This window comes from Thamnophis sirtalis, unplaced genomic scaffold, assembly GCF_051295495.1.
Source record: "Thamnophis sirtalis isolate CommonGarterSnake01/CBP01778 unplaced genomic scaffold, rThaSir2_p1.2 scaffold_5, whole genome shotgun sequence".
NCBI lineage: Eukaryota > Metazoa > Chordata > Lepidosauria > Squamata > Natricidae > Thamnophis > Thamnophis sirtalis.
In genome coordinates, this window is record NW_028261385.1 from 102,698,434 (window position 1) to 102,718,625 (window position 20,192).

Here is a 20,192-nt window from a genome sequence, read left to right on the forward strand (position 1 = left end):
TCCAATGCTGAGTCTATAGAAGTTGTGCTGCTATTATCATATAGAACAGGAATCTCCAAACTCGGCAACTTTAAAACTTGTGGACTTCAGCTCCCAGAATTCCTCAACCAGCCATATGGAAGTTGAAGTGCACAAGTCTTAAAAGTTGCCAAGTTTGGAGAGCCCTGATATAAAGCAATATAACACTATATGATTCTTCCACTTTTTATTCATGTATCCCAACAAAAATGTTTCTGGTCTAAATTGTATATTAATTTTCAAAATGTTTTGAATTATATTACTAATTTCTCTTCAGTATTATCTAGCCTTTTACTAGTCCACAAAAGATAATGAAGGGTTCCTATTTGAGTCTTACATTTCCAACAGCCATTTGGGTATCATTTATACATTTTAGACAATTTCTCTGGGCATAAATACCACCTATACATCATTTTATAGAAATTCTCCTTGAGATTAGAGCATAAGGTAAATCTCATCCCTTTATCCACATATTTTCCAATTGATAAATTGGTATGTTATATTGAAAATTGTTTGCCCAGTTTATACAGTTTTTAACAAGTTCATCTTCGGTTTCCAATTTTAACATTTTAGCAATAGGATGTTTAGTGATAGGATCATTTGTACACGGTTCTATTTCAGACAGTTTATCATGTTCGAAATTGCATTGTTTACTGGTTTCTGACCACTTCTTATTCCCTTCTTTCTCTTCTCCTCTCCTCTCCCTTGCCCAGAACTAAACTTTCTGTATGCTAAAAAGTACATTATAAAGGTTACATCCCCACAAACTACTTTATTAAAACTGTTGGTAAAATGTTATAATGCCAATATGTGACCATGCATCATGCTTTTTTGGGCTGAAGGTGGATTTTCAGGCCAATAAATTAACCTCTGTTGTTTCTTTTGTCAGGGACCAGTCATGCCTGGGAGCCACTCTGTTGAAAGATTTGTGATCGAAGAAAACCTCCACTGCATCATCAGATCATTTTGGAAAGAGAGAAAGACATGGTAGGGCTCTTTGCTTCCATGTATATTTAATTCAGCCTCCTCATTGGATGCCCTCCTTGGGTAAATCATTGTCAACATTTCAATCAGATTGGATACGGTGGCAAAAATGTTATAATCCAAAATATTTTGCAATACCCTAAAAGTTTTTTCATATAAATCAGTTACGGTTTTGTCCAAGCAGAATTGTTGGTAGGAAGTCTGCATTCATAACTGATTGTGTTGCACTGTTGTCAGGAAGGGGAGGGAGGGAGAGATAGAAATTAAATTGGTCTAATTGAACTGCCATTAGCCATCATATATAAAATTTGAGTATTTGGGGGAGGAAAACAGCCTAGAAAAATGATATTGATCTGTTCTCCCAGATTGAGAAGTGTTCCTTAAAACTGTATGTTAATGCTTTAAAATGCAGATTTACATCATGCTTGTTAACTGTGAATAGTGATTTTGAAGGAACTCCTTCCCTGGTTATTAATGGCATCTGGAGCTGTCATTATCTGTTTCTGTATCAGTCTATCCAAAGAGGGACTGACACTGCAAGGTGACAGAACTCTTGGCAACTATTTCTAAGACTTGCTTCCTGCAGAAAAAAAAAAAAAGGAAGGAATGGATCCCGGCACATAGCCCAAAAAATTACGTTTTTGCTACCTGCTTCCTGCTTGCCTTTTTTATTCTAAATTATACACCTATCTTTTTCTGTAGTGCTGCTCAATTAACAAGCTATCCAGGAAACAACAAGATCCCTCTGAATTACCACATTGTTGAGGTAAATATTCTATTTATCAGATCTTCCTGTCTGCAAATAGTTCCTCATCTCAGAATAGAGCTTGAAATCACCTATCTTGAGTTCAAACCGTTTCTGATTCATCTAGAAAGCCCATTGTGGGAATGGAATGGGGCATTTTAACATTGGAATTTTCTGAGAATGAAATAGTTGGTATAATTTTATTGTTAAAAGTGTGCTTCATCATATTGATTTCATATTTTCCCCAGGTAATTTTTGCTGAGTTGTTTCAGCTTCCCGTTCCGCCTCACACGGAAATCATGTACACAACACTTTTTATTGAACTCTGTAAACTTCAGCCTGGATCTTTACCTCAAGTTGTATCCTTTCCTCCAAAAGTCTCTTGTAACAGTTAATACCTTTTGATAATGGTCTGTTTTCAACCATGTTGTAATTAAGCATTATAACAAACAATTTAAACCTTAATTGAAAAATGACAGCTTGCACAAGCCACAGAAATGCTGTATATGCGCTTAGATACAATGAATACTATCTGCGTAGATCGGTGAGTAAGGACATTCTCATCTACTTTTCTGAGGATTTAGTGACTTGGGTTTCTTTAGCACAACAAATTCTATGATAGCTATAAAATGCCCCTGCTTTTACAGGCTTCCATATTTTAGGTCATTCCTCTTATTGAATTAGTATTGCAATAATTTACGTCCTTCTGAAACCTCCTTACGGTAGATGGCCCAAAGATCTTTTTAAAAGTCAACTGGATTTTGTTTTTCCTTGAAGACATTTCACATGTCATCCAAGAATCTTCTTTTTTTTAAAAAAACAATTTTTTTATTTTTACTAAACAAACAACACACACACAAATCATCATCTTACATTACATCTTGTAGAAAGTGTGTCAATTGGTTACAATTAGTTTTCGTGCATCTCTTCCAGAGTCATTACTTACATTCGTATCGAATATCAAAGTTCTTAATGAGTCTTACTTTCTCATTTAACTGAAATTGTTTTAATGTCCTTTTGCCTAGAATAATCCATAGTTAAAAAACACAACCACCTAATGGCATTTCATTAATTATTACAAAGTCATGCAATAGCCTTAAACCTTTATAACATATTCTAAACAAAAATTAGTTGACAAAATATCTAAGCCCTTTTCTCTCCTTAAATCACTGTTTACAATTTGTGTCCACGTTCCTTTTGTTATGATAGTACATGTATGTATCATTAACTGTATCCCTTATCCTTATCATTCCATTGTTAGTTGTTATAATTAATGTTGGTTAACAAAAAATCCTTTACTGTTATATCTATTTTCTTCTCATCAAACCAACATATATGTATACCTTGTCAATTATTTTTAACATAACCATCTATAAATTACTAAATTATTACTTACTAATTATAAAACTTAGTTAAATTTTTTGTTAACTACTTTCATATATCCAATAACATACCTTTATAACATATTCAAAATAAAAATTAATTATTTAAATTTCTAAACCTTTTTTCCCCAAATCATTATTTGCAATTTCTATCCAAATTCCATATATTAAGCCAGTACATATATATGTCATTAACTATAAGTCTTGTCATTTCATCATTGTTATTATTATCATTAATGTTTGTAACATAATCATTTATTACTTATATCCAGCTTCCTCACCTCCAGCCAACATAGAAATATACCTTATTACCATTATCAACTATTTATTTAAGCAAGCAATCTAAAGAGTTACTAAATTCCTACTTATTAATCATCAAACTCAGCTATTATTATTATTTTTTATTATTGATTTTCATATATCAACCTGTGTCCTTCCAGAAGGCCTGTAGTCTTATTTCTTTTGCCATTTGTGGAGTTAATTTTCTATTTATTTCCTTGGTAAAGTTTTTATGGACATCTCTCCGCACCTTATTGTCCATTGGATCTCTCAGGTAATCTTGGCGCCCTTTTGTTACTTTAATTGGTTTATCTTTAGTTGCAATCCTATTTCTGTTAAGATTTTTTCCTTTGAAACCATCATTTTTTCTTTTTTTTCTTCTTTTGTGCCTTGAAATTTGGGGTAAAGCTCCAGGCCATCGAATTCCCCCTTCCAAACTCCCATTTTTTCGCTTTCAACCACTTTCAATTCAGAAATCAACTCATTAGTTTTCTTATCTTTGTGTTCCTTTTTCTCTTCAGTTTTTGGAACTCCACCTCCCTCATTTTTTTTCAGGTATAAACTCTATGTTCTTGTCAATTCTCCAAGTTACCAATAACTCTTGAATTGCATCCCAAATCTTTTGCAAAGTTAAAGCTTCCTCTTCTGTAGATTGTCCCATGTTCCAAATTGTAAATTACTGCCATTGTAGCTTTAATCTTCACAAGAGAGAGGTTCCGGGTTTTTTCCTTCTCCCAGTACCCAGTACTTCTCACAGTAAGGCTCTCAAGAAACAGCTGTGGTAAACAATTTTAGCCTTGACTCTTATCACTTTTAGTTACAGAGCTTTGAAGCACGAAAACATTAAGCTTCTGAGCAGCAAAATTAGTATTTTTTTCACTTTCTTGTGTTGACTCAGATTTAGTAGGAACAAAGTTCTTAAATGGAGTTTAATAGCAAATAGGCAATTTTTGTTAAGATAGAGAGGGAGATTTTAGTCCTTGAGTTGAAAAATAAAGCAGAAGCCGAAGAAGAAAAACCAGTCCGTTCACTTTAAGCAGGGGGGGGGGGGGAGAGAAAATGTTGCGAAAAGCATTTCAATAGTTTCAAGAAGAAAAATGTATACTGACCACAACAAAACAATGAAGATCAATTTCGCCGCTGACTTCTGGTTATGGGTTTAGTTTATCATAAAAAAGAGATTCTTTTGGGCAGTTATTTTTTCCAAAACATAAAGAATTCCCCAGATGATCACACTTCACTTTCTGTTCCCTTCCGTTCCATAGCCATCCGTCTCCACTTCATCAGCATAAGCCACTAGCTTGAAGACTTTTTCTTGCTTTTTTCAGGGATTTTGCGATATCCCCAAGATCAGCAAGATGTATTCTTCCTGTTCACCATCTCTTCGGGACGATTTAGGTCCGATTGAACCCCCCAGTGGCAAAAGTACCGGCTGTAGTCTCAGAGCATCGAGACTGCACATCCGTACCGTGGGGACATTGGCTCCTCTTCCTAAGAATCTTCTTCAGTTTTGATTTATATGGCATTCATAATTAATCTGTTAGACTTCACTGTAAAGTTAGATTGCTGATAAAAATTGGACAATCATATTAGAATCTAGAAGAGAACTACCCAATTATTATTGGATGTAGGGCTAATTATTTGAAAATGATTTAAAAAAGGTACTTTAGAACAGAGGCCCCCAACCTTTTCGGCATCAGGGACGGTTCTGTGGAGAGAGATTTTTCTATGGATAGAGGGAGCGTGGTTTCCTCTGCTGCCTGCATCTTGCAGATGGAGCTTCTCTTGTTTATGCGGCCCAGTTTATGACATGTGGAGGCCCAGTGCTGGTCCATGAATTAGGGGTTGAGGACTCTACCTTAGAATATGCGGGAACTGCAGCACTATCAAGGCATTTGCAAAGCATGTAGATGCCTCTGAGATAACGCTTCAAAAGACTGTGTGATTATAAATTGGAAATTTTCTATCCTTTGGTTTTTAAGAATTTTCATCTACTCAGACTTGGCCACCAATTATTTTATATATTTTAATATAATGTCAATAATAGCAGTACAAAATGAAAAGGTTTTGATATAATAAATTTACAGATTTTTGTTTCTCCCATCAAGGTTCATTAATTGGTTTTCCCATCATCTTAGTAATTTTGAGTTCCGTTGGAGCTGGGAAGATTGGTAAGTGTTTGATTCCATATATGTGTATATGCATGAACATGAATGTATATATGTTTGTGCACATTTTCATTTCTGACAGCTATTTGGGTTATGTGTGTTAGGACTATGCTGTGCTTCAGATTCAAACACAAAATATGTTTTCGGGTATTCTGCAGTCCTTACGTAACAACAGTTTGTAAGTGTCTAAAGCACTTAATACTATACTTATATCAGTTGCTGATTTTCTCCCTTGTGATAGTGAGTGTTTTCTGAATACCATCTTTTTTTATATGTAGGTCAGATTCTGTTTCTGAGGATCTTGACAGACCCAGGCCTAAGTTTGTAAGAGAAGCACTGGAAAAATGCATGAGGTGAGTGAGAGATAGCAGCATTTGTATACATATATATCCACCATGCTATAAGTGGCATTATGCAAGTACCGAAAAGGAATAAAATAGAATTAGCCAACGAAATTAAAGACATGGAGGAATAAAGAGAAGGGGAAAGGTTCCTGAATGCATTAACACCAACACTCAGTATGCCCCACTCACTCACACTCACATGTCAGTGTGATTTATGGAGGGTTGAAAGTCTCTTCACCCGGCTTTATAACTGTCCCAACCGAAGCCAGCCATGAGCAAACCCAGATTAATTCCCCAGGCAATGGCCAATTAGTCCATAAGACAAACAGCAAGCTGCTCAAACAGTAAGATCAATAAATGAACAGAAGTCACATCTCCAGTAGAGCTGATGCAGTGGTGGGTTTCGGATCCCGTTGCAACCGGTACAGACGTCCTCCATATGAATGCACGCACACACACGTGCAGCGTGCGCATGCGTCTTACTGTCCAGCAACGCCTCCGTGAGCCTCCGTGACACTCCAGCTTCTTGGAAGATTGTCATGTGGGTTCTGTATATGCCGTGCGTGTGCGCAGAAGTGCCGAAGGGTTTAAAGACAGATAAGGAGCACGGGTGAGCCCTCCAGAGCACCGTAGTGAAATGGTACTCGGTGCTCGGGGCAGACTCTGGTATGCCTGTAACCCACCACTGAGCTGATGGCATGGCATATCAAACTGGGCTCTAGAAAAAGCTATCCATATTTGCTTAGTGTTCAATTGTATAAGTATCTCACATTAGAGAGCTTGCATCTGTCTGACAATTAGCAATAGACTTCTGGGGCACGGTGATACCATTTTAGAAATCAGTGTCACATATTCCCTCTTTTACTATTAGTTTGGCCTTTTCCAGGATTAATTGGCCTAAATATTCAGGGGAGCGACCAATACTGCAATGTTGTACTAGGCAGGTGCAGTGCCAATGTCATTGGTAGTTGTCCGACAGCAGCAAAGGCATCTGGCATCTAGGATCAAACATGATTTGAAGTCCTGAGATTAGAATCCTGTTCTGTCTAGTCCCATTTGGTAGCACATTCTTTAATTCAGCTCCACAGTAAATTAGTCTTAACCAAAAATTCAATACCTGATTTCCAATAATCACCTCCAAATCTCACCTAGGAAAGTTTTTTTTCCTTCTCTAGTTAAAATCTGCAGTCCAAAACCAGCATCCTGTGGTCAAAACTATGGAACTTACTTGAGATTTATACAGAAGGAGCATACTGATCTGTTCTGTCCCCCCTCCTTCGCTTGTTCAAAGAAAACAGGCCAACAAACTTAAAAGGAAATAACTTTATCAGTCCTCGGCTGCAAGCCCAAAAATAAACATAAATAAAGTCTCTGGCAAGAAGATAACAGAATGCAAAGCAAAACTCTTACAAAGCAATTCACTTCTCCAAGTGTCTCCTTGAATCAGGGTTACAGAACGCAAATCACTTCTCCAAGTGTCTCTCACAAACAAACCACGACCGATGAATGATGAACGTTGACTCCTGCAACCAGGGTGTGGCACCATCCGTCCTTTATCACCAGAAGACGACACTAACGAGCCCCAGCTGCATTGTTAATCTTGCATCCCGACTCAACTCACAGCAAACTTCTGCTGGGTCACAACATTGATCCTTTGGCCATTTCTTTCCTATTTTATAGTTTACTGAGAACATGCTTGTTTAGACTTAATTTCTAGGCTCCATCATTGCTTCAAAACAAGATTCATTTGAGAACTAAATTAGCAAGAAAATAAAAATAAAATTGCAGAAGACTGAATGCTCTTCAGATTATTAAATCATTTCCAGCATTTTAGAGGTGTGGGTAGAGGGTTGCACTTCCAGTTAATCAAGTTAATAGCAAGGCAATAGGAAGATTTTTTCCCCTAACTTTTTCTAGCACCCTTATTTGAGTACCCACGTTTGCAAAATGTATTTTGCTCTTAAATCCAAGGATATTACCCTTTTAACTGCTAGAAATTCTCTTACACTTCTGAGAGTTGTTGTCCTTCCCTTTGTAAGCAGAGATCGGCAACAAGCTTTCTTCAAACAAAGAAAAGAAAATAGTATTAAAATCTTGAAGGAAACTTATCATTTCCCTGTTTCTGACAAATTATAGTTCAGGCCCAGTCCTAGTTCTGTGAGGAACTTTTTCTGTGCATTCAGGATCAGGGTGTAGATAATTAGCTTTAGGGTGCTTCACCAGTGCATGTATGTAAGCCAGGTTATGAATGATTGGTTGGGTTATCTCTGTAGTATAACCATAATCATGTGACATAATTGCGGCAAGAACATCATTTTATCAACCTCTGCAAAATCTTTTTTTTCAGGCTTTCCTACCATCAGCGAATAATAGATATCGTTCCTGCTAGTTTTTCAGTTCTTACTCCTGCAAATCCAGCATGTATTTATAAATACGGAGACGAAAGTAACAGTATGTAGTAGATGATATTTATATAATTTACACTTTACAAAAAAAAACTTGCACTGTGACAAGAAACATTTGTTACTGCTGGAGACAAATAGTATTTTGTCTTATTAAAACAGGTGGGTGAGGGGGGGTGGGGAAGGCAGTAGGTAACTCCATTTAAAGGAAGTTGCTGTAACCATGGGCAGATATGAGATGGTATCATCCAAGGACCACTCAAAGCCCAGTGGTCATGATAACATAAGGGGACATTGCATGTGGCTTCTGTTCTGAAAATCATCTTAAAGAGCCGAGGTGGCGCAGTGGTTAAATGCAGCACTGCAGGCTACTTCAGCTGACTGCAGTTCTGCAGTTCGGCTGTTCAAATCTCACCGGCTCAGGGTTGACTCAGCCTTCCATCCTTCCGAGGTGGGTAAAATGAGGACCCGGATTGTTGTTGGGGGCAATATGCTGACTCTGTAAACCGCTTAGAGAGGGCTGAAAGCCCTATGAAGCGGTATATAAGTCTAACTGCTATTGCTATTGCTATTAAACTCTCTAGTATTTTTTTTTAATAAGAGCCGAAGTGGCGCAGTGGTTAGAATGCAGTACTGCAGGTTACTTCTGCTGACAGCCAGCAGTTCAGCAATTCGATTCTGACTGGCTCAAGGCTGACTCAGCCTTCCATCCTTCTGAGGTCGGTAAAATGAGGACCCAGATTGTTGGGTACTGACTCTAAAGCTTAGAGAGGGCTGAAAAACAATGTGAAGTGGCATATAAGTCTAGGTGCTATTGCTATTCAATCTTACATATGGTGTAGTGATTTCTCTGACATGGTTGATTTCCAAGAAAATTTAACATGCTTTTACAATGTAAAAGCTCACTTGTAATAAAATGCCCAATTTTCAAAGATGGTAACTGCCTCTTCTTTCTTTGTGTGTAGAATCTCTTCCTGGATATAATGTTGCACTCTGTTTAAGCATTGCCATTAAAAATAAAGCAAGTAATGATGAAATCTTCACCATTTTGAAGGATGTGCCCAATCTTAATCAGGAAGAAGACGATGGTAAGCCTTCTGATATTTAATCTGTACCATTGCTAATTTCCATTTATGGAAATATTGCAAAACCTCAGGAAAGTTACTTAGGTTTTAGTTAAATTTAGGATATGGCTCCTGTTCTTATTTTCACACAGCAATTTTTACTAGCTCAGTAGAACTGCATTTACCTGGGACTGTTGTTATCCAGCATCACTCCACACATATAAATAAGCAAATGTGCCTTTGCATTATGTTTTTTAAAAACAATGACACAATAGAATCGGCATGGGAAAATGGAGAAGCTACAATTCAAATAGGAGGAAGAAAATTGCCACATTTTAGAGTTTCAGTTCAGTTTTATCATCTATCTTAGTATATGTCTGAAATTCATTCATTGATGTAATACGATTTAATTTGTTTTAATAAGATTGTAAACAAAGCCTATTGTGAAATTTCCTCACCAGTTGTTTTTTTTAAAAAAAGAACAACTAAAATACTCAGTCCTTCTCAGCCTTTGGTGAATGCCCACATTGCTTATAGATATTCAGATGTATTTGTAACTTTGTTTTCCAGATGAAGGCTTCTCATTCAACCCTTTAAAAATAGAGGTTTTTGTCCAGACACTATTGCACTTAGCCTCAAAGTCATTCAGTCACTCTTTCAGTGCTCTGGGAAAGTAAGTATTTATCATTAAATACATTAAATTGTCAGTGTGCCCATGTTGTTGCCATTTTATTTTTATTTGTCTTGTAACTTTATGAAGAAAAGGATAGAAGCAAGCGTGTTCTGTCCTTTATTTTTTATTCTTTTAAAAATTAGCTATCTTATCTACTTTTTTTATCCTATTGTTTCAAATGGATTGTTTCCTGAATAGTCTCTGATCTCTGGGACCTTTATTTCTACCTAGCCAGATGAGTCTTGCATTCAGCAGTTTTTTCCAACACTACAGCATAGTCAAAAAGTTCATCAGTTCTTTCTCACCTCCTTGTGATCTGTGGCAGAACATTGTGCCTGTATATATTTAAGCCCAAGATACAGGCTAATAAGAATGTCCCAAAAAGGTCTGCAGGAGGGAAGTAAAAAAAGCTTGCTTGTCCAGAAGAACCCACTTTTTGCATTAGATTGTAGAGTGGTGGGTAGAGCTTGGGCACAAGCAAAACTAAAAACAACCTCTCTGAAGAAAACTGATGACTGGGTCCCATTATACAACAAGAGAATGTCAGCCCCATGATGTAAACCAAGCCAAGAAATTAACTCAATCAGAAGACTAAACTACTTTTCTTAAGGTTGGCAATAATAACAGAATCTTTGAAGTCTGGCTATGCTTTATGCCTTCTGCCTCTTATGGTCCTGTGACTGAGGGAGATGTCTGTCTTGAAACATTTTTGCATACTGTAGTCAACTGAGAGGAGAATTTTGAGGGAGAGCTGCAGCCAAGGCAGTGGTCAGAAGAAAAATCTCAGCTCAGTTCAAGGAATGGAATTTGAGAAAGCATCTCAGACCCTCCCTGGTTCTCTTTAGAAAATGGCAGGGAGGTAAGATTCTATTACTGTAACTCTATAACAAAAGTAGTATTAGCATTCATTTCCTTGGCGTTCCAAGTATCATCTGCTTTAAAGGGTTGGCACATGCCTTCTGCTATGACTTGGAATTAAGTCATATTTTTCTCAGATTGCTTTGGCAACAATTTTCTCTTACCTCTGCCTCACCTATGGGGGTATGTGTGTGTTTAACCTTGGCATTGATTTTGGGGAAGGGATGGTTGTATAATTCACTTGCTGAGTATTCAAAAGGTACTGTAATGTGTAGCTGGCCAAGGTAGCAGGAAGAACTGCTGTGTTACAGAGCTCTTTGTCAACTGCTAGTCTCCGAAACTAGAGATCCAGAGTTCAGAATGATATTGGGAGACTAGACCAGTCCACTTCTCTTCCCAATCAGCTTTGCCATTATAATCTCAGTTGAATCAGAGGGGTCCATAAGAATTGATCTGTAAGAATGAGCGACATGTTCTATTGTGATGGCGAACCTATGGCATGTGTGCCACAGGTGGTACACGGAGCCATATTTGCTGGCACGTGAGCCGTCAGCTCCAGCGTGCATCTACGTGCAGGCCAGGTGATTTTCGGCCTTTTGGGGGCCCGGGAGAGGCCATTTTCGCACCCCACAGGCTTTAGGAAAGCCTCCAGAGCCTGGGGAGGGTAAAAAAGAGGCCCAATGGGACAACCAGAAGTTCAACCGGCTGATTTTTCGCCTTCCAGAGGGCCAGGGGAGGCCGTTTTCACCAAGCCTCCAGAGCCTGAGGAGGGCGAAAACGGCCTCCCCCGAGGCCTTCCGGAAGCCGGAAAGTGATCATTTTCGAACTTCCAGTCTACCCATTGGGCCTGTTTTCTGCCCTCCCCAGGCTTCAGGAAAGCCTCCGGAGCCTTGGGGGTGGTGAAAAACAGGCCCAACAGGTCAAACTTCCGATTGGCCCATTGGGCCTGTTTTTCACCCTCCCCAGCCTCCGGAGGCTTTCCTGAAGCCTGGGGAGGGTGAAAACGGCCTCTCCCGTGGAGGGGAGGGGGTCATGTGCGCATGCGTGGGTGGTCACCCACATGCACAGGTGGGCGGGGTGCATTGCATTGTGGGTGTGGTGGTCGTGCGCACACACACAATTTTGGCATACCTTTACAAAGAGGTTTGCCATCACTGTTCTGTTCCTTAATATCCTTGGATATGTCCTTTCTGTTTTTAAAAGATTTCGAGAAGCCCTCAGAACTCTGGCTGAAAGTGATGAAGGGAAGCTTCACGTTCTTAGAGTGATGTATGAAGTATGGAAGAATCATCCCCAGGTAAGAATGAACATTTATATCCATCCTTCCTTCCTTCCTTCCTTCCTTAATATACATAATTATGGTCTGCACAGCTCAGGCACTGACTGTTATAGAGGGGCCGTGCTTTGAGGGATCCTGTGGGATTTCAGTCTGTGAGCTTTGCGTTGAAAATTGTGCTCAGATGGCAACACACACTCCTGATGAACTGAGCAAAGTTTCTTCATTTTCACAGATGATTTCTGTACTGGTGGATAAGATGATTCGAACACAGATTGTGGATTGTGCTGCAGTGGCAAACTGGATTTTTTCTCCAGAGCTATCTCATGATTTTACAAGGTAAATACATGTAAGCCAAACATTAAAAAAAATCTTCAGGTTATGCTTCAAATATTTTTCATAGACCTGTGAGTGATCTTGCTAAGGGAAATTTTGCTTAAGTTAAAAATATTTCCCAAAAGTAAGCAACATTTTGTATATCTGATTGAAAATTTGCATGCTTTTTTAAACAGTCCTACACAATTCTGATACTGAAATTTCTCCTCAGAGGGAAAAGACAGAGAAAGTTACACCATTCTCCTTGTGTTTTCATCCATTTCACTCATTGTCTGAGAAAAGCTTAGATATACAAGTGTGTATCATGCCTTTTTACTGACAATTGAAGTATTTTCTCCGAACATGAGAGTTGTCTTTGCTTCTTTTATTGCTAGATTTTATATTTGGGAGATCTTACACTCTACCATTCGTAAGATGAACAAGCATGTGATGATGATCCAAAAGGAGCTAGAAGACGCCAAAGAAAGATTAGCCAAGCAACAAAAAAGAGTAGGTCACTTTTTTCCCCATGCCTGTATGAAGAAATAAGATATTTCATCAGCTATAAAAACTTTTTAAAGATTTGTTTTGCTTTGCTGAGCTAGGCAGAGATGGGCAACAGGATGGGAAGACGGAGATGGTCATCCTTCTGTTGTGCCTATGGCTCAGGCGTTCTTGCCTTTGGATACTTTTAATTGCTGGTTAACTTTTAACTTTTTGAATCCCCATGTTGGCAAGTTGCTCGATAAAATGTGATCAACTCCCCTATATAATTGAACATGAATGATATATCATCAGTTTCTACCTCATAGACTTGCAATATTTTAAAACAATAATAAACACAATCTAAAACATTAACAGAGACACCAAACCAATCTAGAACAAATGTGACTTTAATTGCCAGTTCAGTGTTCAGCAGGAAACCATGTTGCGTGCTTTCAAGCTATTTTTTGACAATATCTGCAACAGTGCCGTTTATTTTTGTTTTGTTTTCCATGATTATTTATAAAAACATCTTAAAATCATTTAAATTTCAACTCTTTCCCTCCAGCGTGATGATTCTCGAAGGAATGAGAGGGAAAATTGGCCCATTGAAGAACAGATTGAACGCTTGCAAGAAAAAGTTGAATCAGCTCAAAGTGAACAAAAAAACCTTTTCCTTGTAATATTCCAGGTAAAAGCAGACATATTGATGGACCCGTGGAAAAGGTAGACTTGGATTTATTTAGCATATAGCATCGGCACATCAAAGCCAAAGTCTACAATGTTAAGACTGAGTAGTAGTTTGGCTGCCTAAGATTGCTAGTTTGTTCAGTTCACACTTACGGGCTATCAAGGGTGCATCACAGGGAGCAAACTATCTCTGTAAACAGAGTAGGTAACCGTGTTCTGCAGGAGTGTCAGTGTTATCCTGGTCTTTTTGTCTGCTGGTCTTTGCTTTGCATTTGGACCGAGCCGGCACCAGTTGGTTTCTTGCTTACTCCGCTACCCCTACCATAGTAGTACCTATTTATCGACTTGCATTTGTATGCTTTCAAACGGCTAGGTTGGCAGGAGCTGAGGCAAAAGACAGGAGCTCACGCTGTCATGCAGCACTAGGCTTAAAATACTGGAATGCGAAGAGTCAGCCTTCTCCTGCCGACAAATACAATGTTTTTAAGCCACTAAGCCTCACTCCCCTTGCAATCTTAGAATCTTAACGTAATTGCAAAAGTCTGGAACAAGTGTTTCAGCTTCATCAATTTCTAAATTAAAATTCTGTATATTTGACAAATTCTGGAAATAGCAACCAGTACCACAGTTACTAATATTGATGTTATATACTAAATTATATCCTACTTAATTCAGAGAGTTTGTTTTCCATAAGTCTTCTCAAAAAAAGTTATTTTGTCTACAAATCTAATGCCAACAATTTCACTGTTTTTATTCCTTCCAGCGTTTTATTATGATCCTAACAGAGCATCTAGTACGATGTGAAACAGGAGGGATTGATGTAATTACACCTTGGTACAAGAACTGTATAGAGAGGCTGCAGCAAATCTTCCTACAGGTAAGTCTGATAGATACCAGAATTCTCATGGTTAGTAAAAGTGAGATTATCCTGTTATAGTCTATCTCAGTTCGCATATTCAAATAGAGAAGCCAATGAATACCTTCCTGAGATGTATCAAATATTTTTCAGAGGATAATTATGTATCCATATGGGTTTGCATAATTTGCATGTGCTAATTAAGTCATAGCACTTCCGAGATTGATACTGGGTACTTAAGATTTTTCCTTTCCTAAAACCGTAATGATCTATCTAAGCAGCCATGATTTCTGCTATTGAATTTTGGGCACAAATGTGATCACTGTTGTCTCTAAAGCAAAGGACTGTCAATGCCTCCCAATCTTTGGTCTTTAACTGAAGATTCTAAGTAAGCAATTAAATAATAAGAATAAAATTCAAATCCTCTTATCTAAAATTAGATACATTGTCAATAGAGAATGGTGCTGGCATAGTTATGGAAAATCCTTTCAAAAAAGCTTGCCTGAAATGAAATTTGAGTCTTTCTGATTTATTTGTAAAGGTTGTAAAAACTGTTGGAATTAAAAGTTTATGAATCTTATGATTTCTATTTTATACAGTACTTTTATTGATTGCTTTTATTGTCAGGTGCTCTGGAAATTGCACACTAATAGTTATAAAGGAAATAATATTTTACAATGACCACTAAACCCTTCGTATCTATGTAAAACAGGTGGCATGATGAAAACTTCCTGCTCCTAATTTCATAATTAAGATTGTCCACCGCCTAGCAGTTCAAATCCTGATGCTGTTTTCAATTTTGTTGACTTGAGTTGCACATAATGTATAGTATAGTTGTAGATATCATAGCTATCAAAGAGGAGAAAAGATTAATAAGAGAATATATATTTTAAAACATATATTTTTATTTAACATGCTATATCATTTTCAAGCCTAACCGAAATGCTTTTTTTGTGTCTGTAGCATCATCAGATCATCCAACAGTATATGGTGACCTTGGAGAACCTTCTATTTACAGCAGAATTGGATCATCACATACTCGCTGTATTTCAGCAGTTCTGTGCACTCCAGGGCTGAGTAACCTTTTTTTTTTGTATAGGACTTAATTTCGTCTGGTTGAGTTTAAGATGGAATCTTTGATAAGAAAGGAAAACAATCTTTTAATCTGAAAATACATTAACTGTGTTGTCCTAGATAAACTACACAGTGCTTGAATGGGATGACTTGGGGCAGTAGGGGCCTTATGCTAGTTATGATTGCTGGGTGATTGGGATGGAATAATGCGTGGATTTCTAATTTTGAAATGGTTTGAATGTTGACTTTGCCATAGCATCTGCTTTGTTCCCTATTGTTTGTATAAAAATAAAAAATAGATAATAAACATAATTGGCTCTTTGCTTGCTTTTTTACATATGAACGAATTCTATGATAATGTAAAACAAATGTCAATACATATGAATTCAGATTAACTTTTCCTAATATTCCATATTTTTAAAAAAATGTTTAAATGATCAGGTTTGTAAAGCAGCCTAGACTTACGATGACCAAAGGGTACTTCACTGATTGTTCCTTTTGAGATCAAATATATCAAGCATTCCACCTGGAATTGAACATCTAATTTGTAATGCTCATTCTATATTTTACTTGAATTAAGCAATTAAGGTTATTAAAAACTATCCAGGCAAACAGCTGAAGTGGAGAAGGGGTTTCCTAATACAAAGAGGTTGGTGGCTCCAGCTAAACCTATCAATCTGTGAGAAAAGCAGTTTTGACCACAAGGAGGCTAACTCAAGTCTGAATACAGATGGAGTAAACTGGTCTGCCAAGTTTTGATTTATCAGCTTAACTATTGTTTGTACCTTAGTGCTTACTCAGGAATTTTATACGTTTTGTCATTAATGAAGGCTGGCTTTGTTAATATTTTTTTCAGCTTCTTGAGAATACAATATCACCCACAGCTGCTCCTTAAGGGTCTATTCTCAACATTGGAAAATTTCTGTAGTTTGGATAAAATGGCTGGGCCCTTGATGCTCTTTGCTCTTGCTTTTCTTTTTGCAAATGTTTCATTCCCAAGTTAGGTGATATGATATGAATGTTCCCTGCCGAAGAGTTGTGCCTCTAAGGAGAATAGGGCAGAAAGACTTCCAGCATCATAGTAGCTTAAGCTGCATAGCCCTAGGTCCTGGTTTCCAGAGCTTTGATGGCCTGGACTTCCATTGCTACTACTGAATGCCAGGTTAACTTGTAATAAAGTTACCTCATTCACATTCTGATTGCATATGAAGGGCTGACCTAGTTTGCATGACTGATGCCTGGTTGGGCACTGAAAGGGAGACTCCTGTCTCAAAAATGTGCCCTCCTGGGTTTCAAGTATGTCATCAATCATGATTCCAGGACAGCAGCAAGAGGAGGCTGGCATTATTTGTCTCTAGTGTCTTCTAGGACCCCTGTCCCTGAAATCATGAGGATGTGAAACCCTTTTTGTGAGGTTGGGCTGTTGGAATCAGTGAGAACTGCTGCTCACTTAACCTGCCTGCAGTATAGCAGTGTCCCTGTCTGGGCTCCTGAACTCTGAGTTGAAGCTCTCCAGCCTTTATAGTTCTTGATAACTCTTATCTCTGGGCCTAAGGCAGTGTTTACGAACTTTTTCGGCACCGAGTACCAAAATGGGAGCGTGCAGGAGCACCAGAAACCAGAAGAGCAGCTCCCTGGCGTGCATGCATGGGAGCACTGGAAACTAGAAGAGCTGTTCCCCAGCGTGCATGCACATGCTGGGAAGCTGAGCATGCGCACCGCTCACCTGATCTTTCACTTTCTGGTGTGCATGCGCAAAGATCAGCTGGCCACAGTTTCTCGGTGCACGCATGCACATCAGAGAGCTGTTTTTCTGGTTTCTGGCACTCCCACGTGCATGAAGACCAGCACGCTGGAACATAGAAGAGCAACAGGCGATGGCTGGCGTGCCCGAAAAGATGGCTCTGCGTGCCATAGGTTCACCATCACTGGCCTAGGGTCTGAGGTAGTACCATGGCCACCATGGCAGCCAATACCTAGTCCAACTCAATCATGGCCTAACCCACAGGAGATGGGGTCACACAGTAGATCTGTTTGCCTCGGCATTTGTGTCTGGATTTGGGGGGTGTTAATATCAGTCCTTTGCCATGGGCAGATTACTCCTTTTGGCCCTAAAGTTCTCTACAGCAGCCTCTCACAGGAAGGCAGGGCCAATTAGATCAGCCCACACGAAGTGCCCTATGGAAACTGCAGTTTCATGTAATTTAGCAGATGTTTTCATTGCTACTTTCAAGGAGGAAGCAATAGGGATGCTGGACCAAACTGCTCTTGCAGGTTTCTGTGCAGGCAGATCTTGTAGAGTTCTAAAAATGAACAGACAGAAGCTGTTTAGAGTGATGCTTGGGGAAGACAAAGAATGAAATCAAGCATTGATAAGAGCTTTTGTTAGGATGCATTTTCGGTTGATAAAGAGGTAGTGGTGAAATTCATTTTTCTTTACTACAGGTTCTGTGGGGATAGCTTGGTGGGCGTGGCAGGGGAAGGATACTGCAAAATCCCCATTCCCTCCCCACTCCTGGGGGAAAGATATTGCAAAATCCCCACTCCTGGGGGAAAGATTGCAAAATCCCCATTCCCTCCCCACTCGGGGGCCAGCCAGAGGTGGTATTTGCCGATTCTCCAAACTACTCAAAATTTCCACTACTGATTCTCCAGAACCTGTCAGAACTTGCTGAATTTCACCTCTGTAAGGAGGGAAACATTTGCAAATGTTTCATCACCCTGCCAGATAATATAATACAAATAATCCCTGCCAGACTTGTACCTCAAGAAGAATTGGGCAGAAAAACTTCTAGCACCATAATCAGTCAAACTATATTGCTTTATACCAGGACCTGGTTTCTGGAGATTTGATGATTCTGGACTCCAGTTGCTGCTACTTAATGCCAAGTCGGCATATAATAAAGCTCACCCCGTCCACATTCTGATTATGTATACAAGCACCTTCATTAGATGTACATTGTTTTGATGACGGTAGCAAAGCATACTTACTTTTCCACTCTTATTAAATCAGGAGATAGTCCCAATGGCCCTGTTTCACCTGATCAGATCCCTCCTGGGTAAGGACATCCTGAGGAGCTGGTTCTTGTAGGGCTACTTTGAGGAATATTCTCAGTGTTTGTCAGTTAAAGTTACTTGCCTTCTCTCAGAGTTGGACTCTGGCTAGGCAGATATTTGCAAGTGACCCAAGACACATTTGAGTTCTGTCATCTGGGAGGAATTTCAGATGGTTGATCCTGAGAAAGTGGACAGAGTCCTTGTGGCTGTGGACTTTTGGCTACCTGCATTCTGGATCTGTCAACTTTAAAGCAAGGTGCATATCCTTTTCAAGAAGCCATTCTTGGACCCAACAGTCATTCCTAGCATATCTTCAGAGCATCAGCCCTCCCAGTAGCATTCTCCATGGCATACACATGGTTCAGACTGAAATTTTGGAGCTTACAGGTTTATGGCTCTATTGAAACAGCATTATATCCTATAATATATATGTGGATGACCTGAAAATTGGAATGTGTTTTTGTAACCTACAAGCAACTGCAGATACATATGAATGTATCTATGCAATGATAGATATGATTGTGTATTATACAGTTAAATATATTATTTGATAAATGCTTGATAAAATATTCTTTTTAAACTGATTTTAATGTAGTATTTTACTTCTGGATACTGAAAAAAAAGTCACAGCAAATAAGATGACCTCTGCCTATCACTGAAATATTCTAACCTTGCCACTGTTCAGCAATGCACAATCTAGCATCTCAATCATTCCCACATCATTTATGTATTTTAAATTACAAAGGAGGCATTTCAACATTTATATTCTACGCTTCTTCCAAATCAGAATTCACTGTCCAATGTACATTGATGCAAGGCTCATAACTATCAGAAGAGTCCTTGTGATTCCCCATGGAAAAAAATAATAATGAAATAACCTTACAGGATTTAGTCATTTCCCCATAAGAAGAATCTCCCCATAATAAGGAATCTCAGAGCGATGCATCGGGGATTGACCCACTGGGTTTTGTTCTCGTTTGAATTACTACTTCAGCTTCAACCGCAATAATACTCGGGCAAACAATAGATACAAACTCAGAGTAAACCGCTCCAAACTTGATTGCAGAAAATACGATCAGCAACAGAGAGGTCAATGCCTGGAATGATCTACCTGACTCCGTTGTTACTTCCTCAAAACCCCCAAACTTTAACCTTAAACTGTCTACCCTGGACCTGACCCCATTCCTAAGAGGTCCGTAAAGGGGGCGTCCATAAGCCCACCATCGTGCCCAACATTCCTGTCCTAATGTTCTCTTTTATTTGTACCCATTTCTTATGTATATACTTATACCTGCTTATACTTATATGTTTATATATTATATTCATGCTTATATTTGTTTTCTCATACATGCTAGACAAAGCAAATAAATAAAATAAAATAATAGCTCATCCCCTCGCTCTTTCTTTTTAAAACAGCAGGAACCTGCGTTATCGGAGAAGTTCTGCTTCCAGCACCACCCCTTCCACTCCCCAAGAAGCACAAAAAAAAAAAAAAAAGATGCTCGAAACCTCCCGCCTGATAGA

At 38.7% G+C, this 20,192-nt stretch overlaps 1 protein-coding gene and 1 long non-coding RNA gene across 5 annotated transcripts in view; one reads left to right on the top strand and one right to left on the bottom strand.

The window, feature by feature from the left end:
- Positions 1-15,923, top strand: part of NCBP1 (nuclear cap binding protein subunit 1) — a 31,613-nt gene extending 15,690 nt beyond the window's left edge. For all 4 annotated transcript variants that reach the window (XM_087716339.1, XM_014063535.2, XM_014063536.2 and 1 more), the window contains 15 exons: positions 908-1,005; positions 1,705-1,768; positions 1,996-2,106; positions 2,227-2,291; positions 5,517-5,579; positions 5,855-5,929; positions 8,268-8,371; positions 9,288-9,410; positions 9,957-10,059; positions 12,121-12,214; positions 12,429-12,532; positions 12,904-13,018; positions 13,560-13,682; positions 14,445-14,558; positions 15,501-15,923. In XM_087716339.1, the coding sequence (XP_087572465.1) occupies positions 908-1,005; positions 1,705-1,768; positions 1,996-2,106; positions 2,227-2,291; positions 5,517-5,579; positions 5,855-5,929; positions 8,268-8,371; positions 9,288-9,410; positions 9,957-10,059; positions 12,121-12,214; positions 12,429-12,532; positions 12,904-13,018; positions 13,560-13,682; positions 14,445-14,558; positions 15,501-15,614 (1,470 nt within the window). In that variant the 3' untranslated portion in view covers positions 15,615-15,923. The remainder of the gene's footprint in view (positions 1-907; positions 1,006-1,704; positions 1,769-1,995; positions 2,107-2,226; positions 2,292-5,516; positions 5,580-5,854; positions 5,930-8,267; positions 8,372-9,287; positions 9,411-9,956; positions 10,060-12,120; positions 12,215-12,428; positions 12,533-12,903; positions 13,019-13,559; positions 13,683-14,444; positions 14,559-15,500) is intronic.
- Positions 15,802-20,080, bottom strand: LOC148045508 (uncharacterized). Its single transcript, XR_015696761.1, has 2 exons — positions 18,603-20,080; positions 15,802-17,914 (listed from the first exon to the last, which is right to left on the bottom strand). It is a non-coding gene; the product is annotated as an uncharacterized LOC148045508 (long non-coding RNA).
- Between the last annotated feature and the right edge of the window lie 112 nt (positions 20,081-20,192).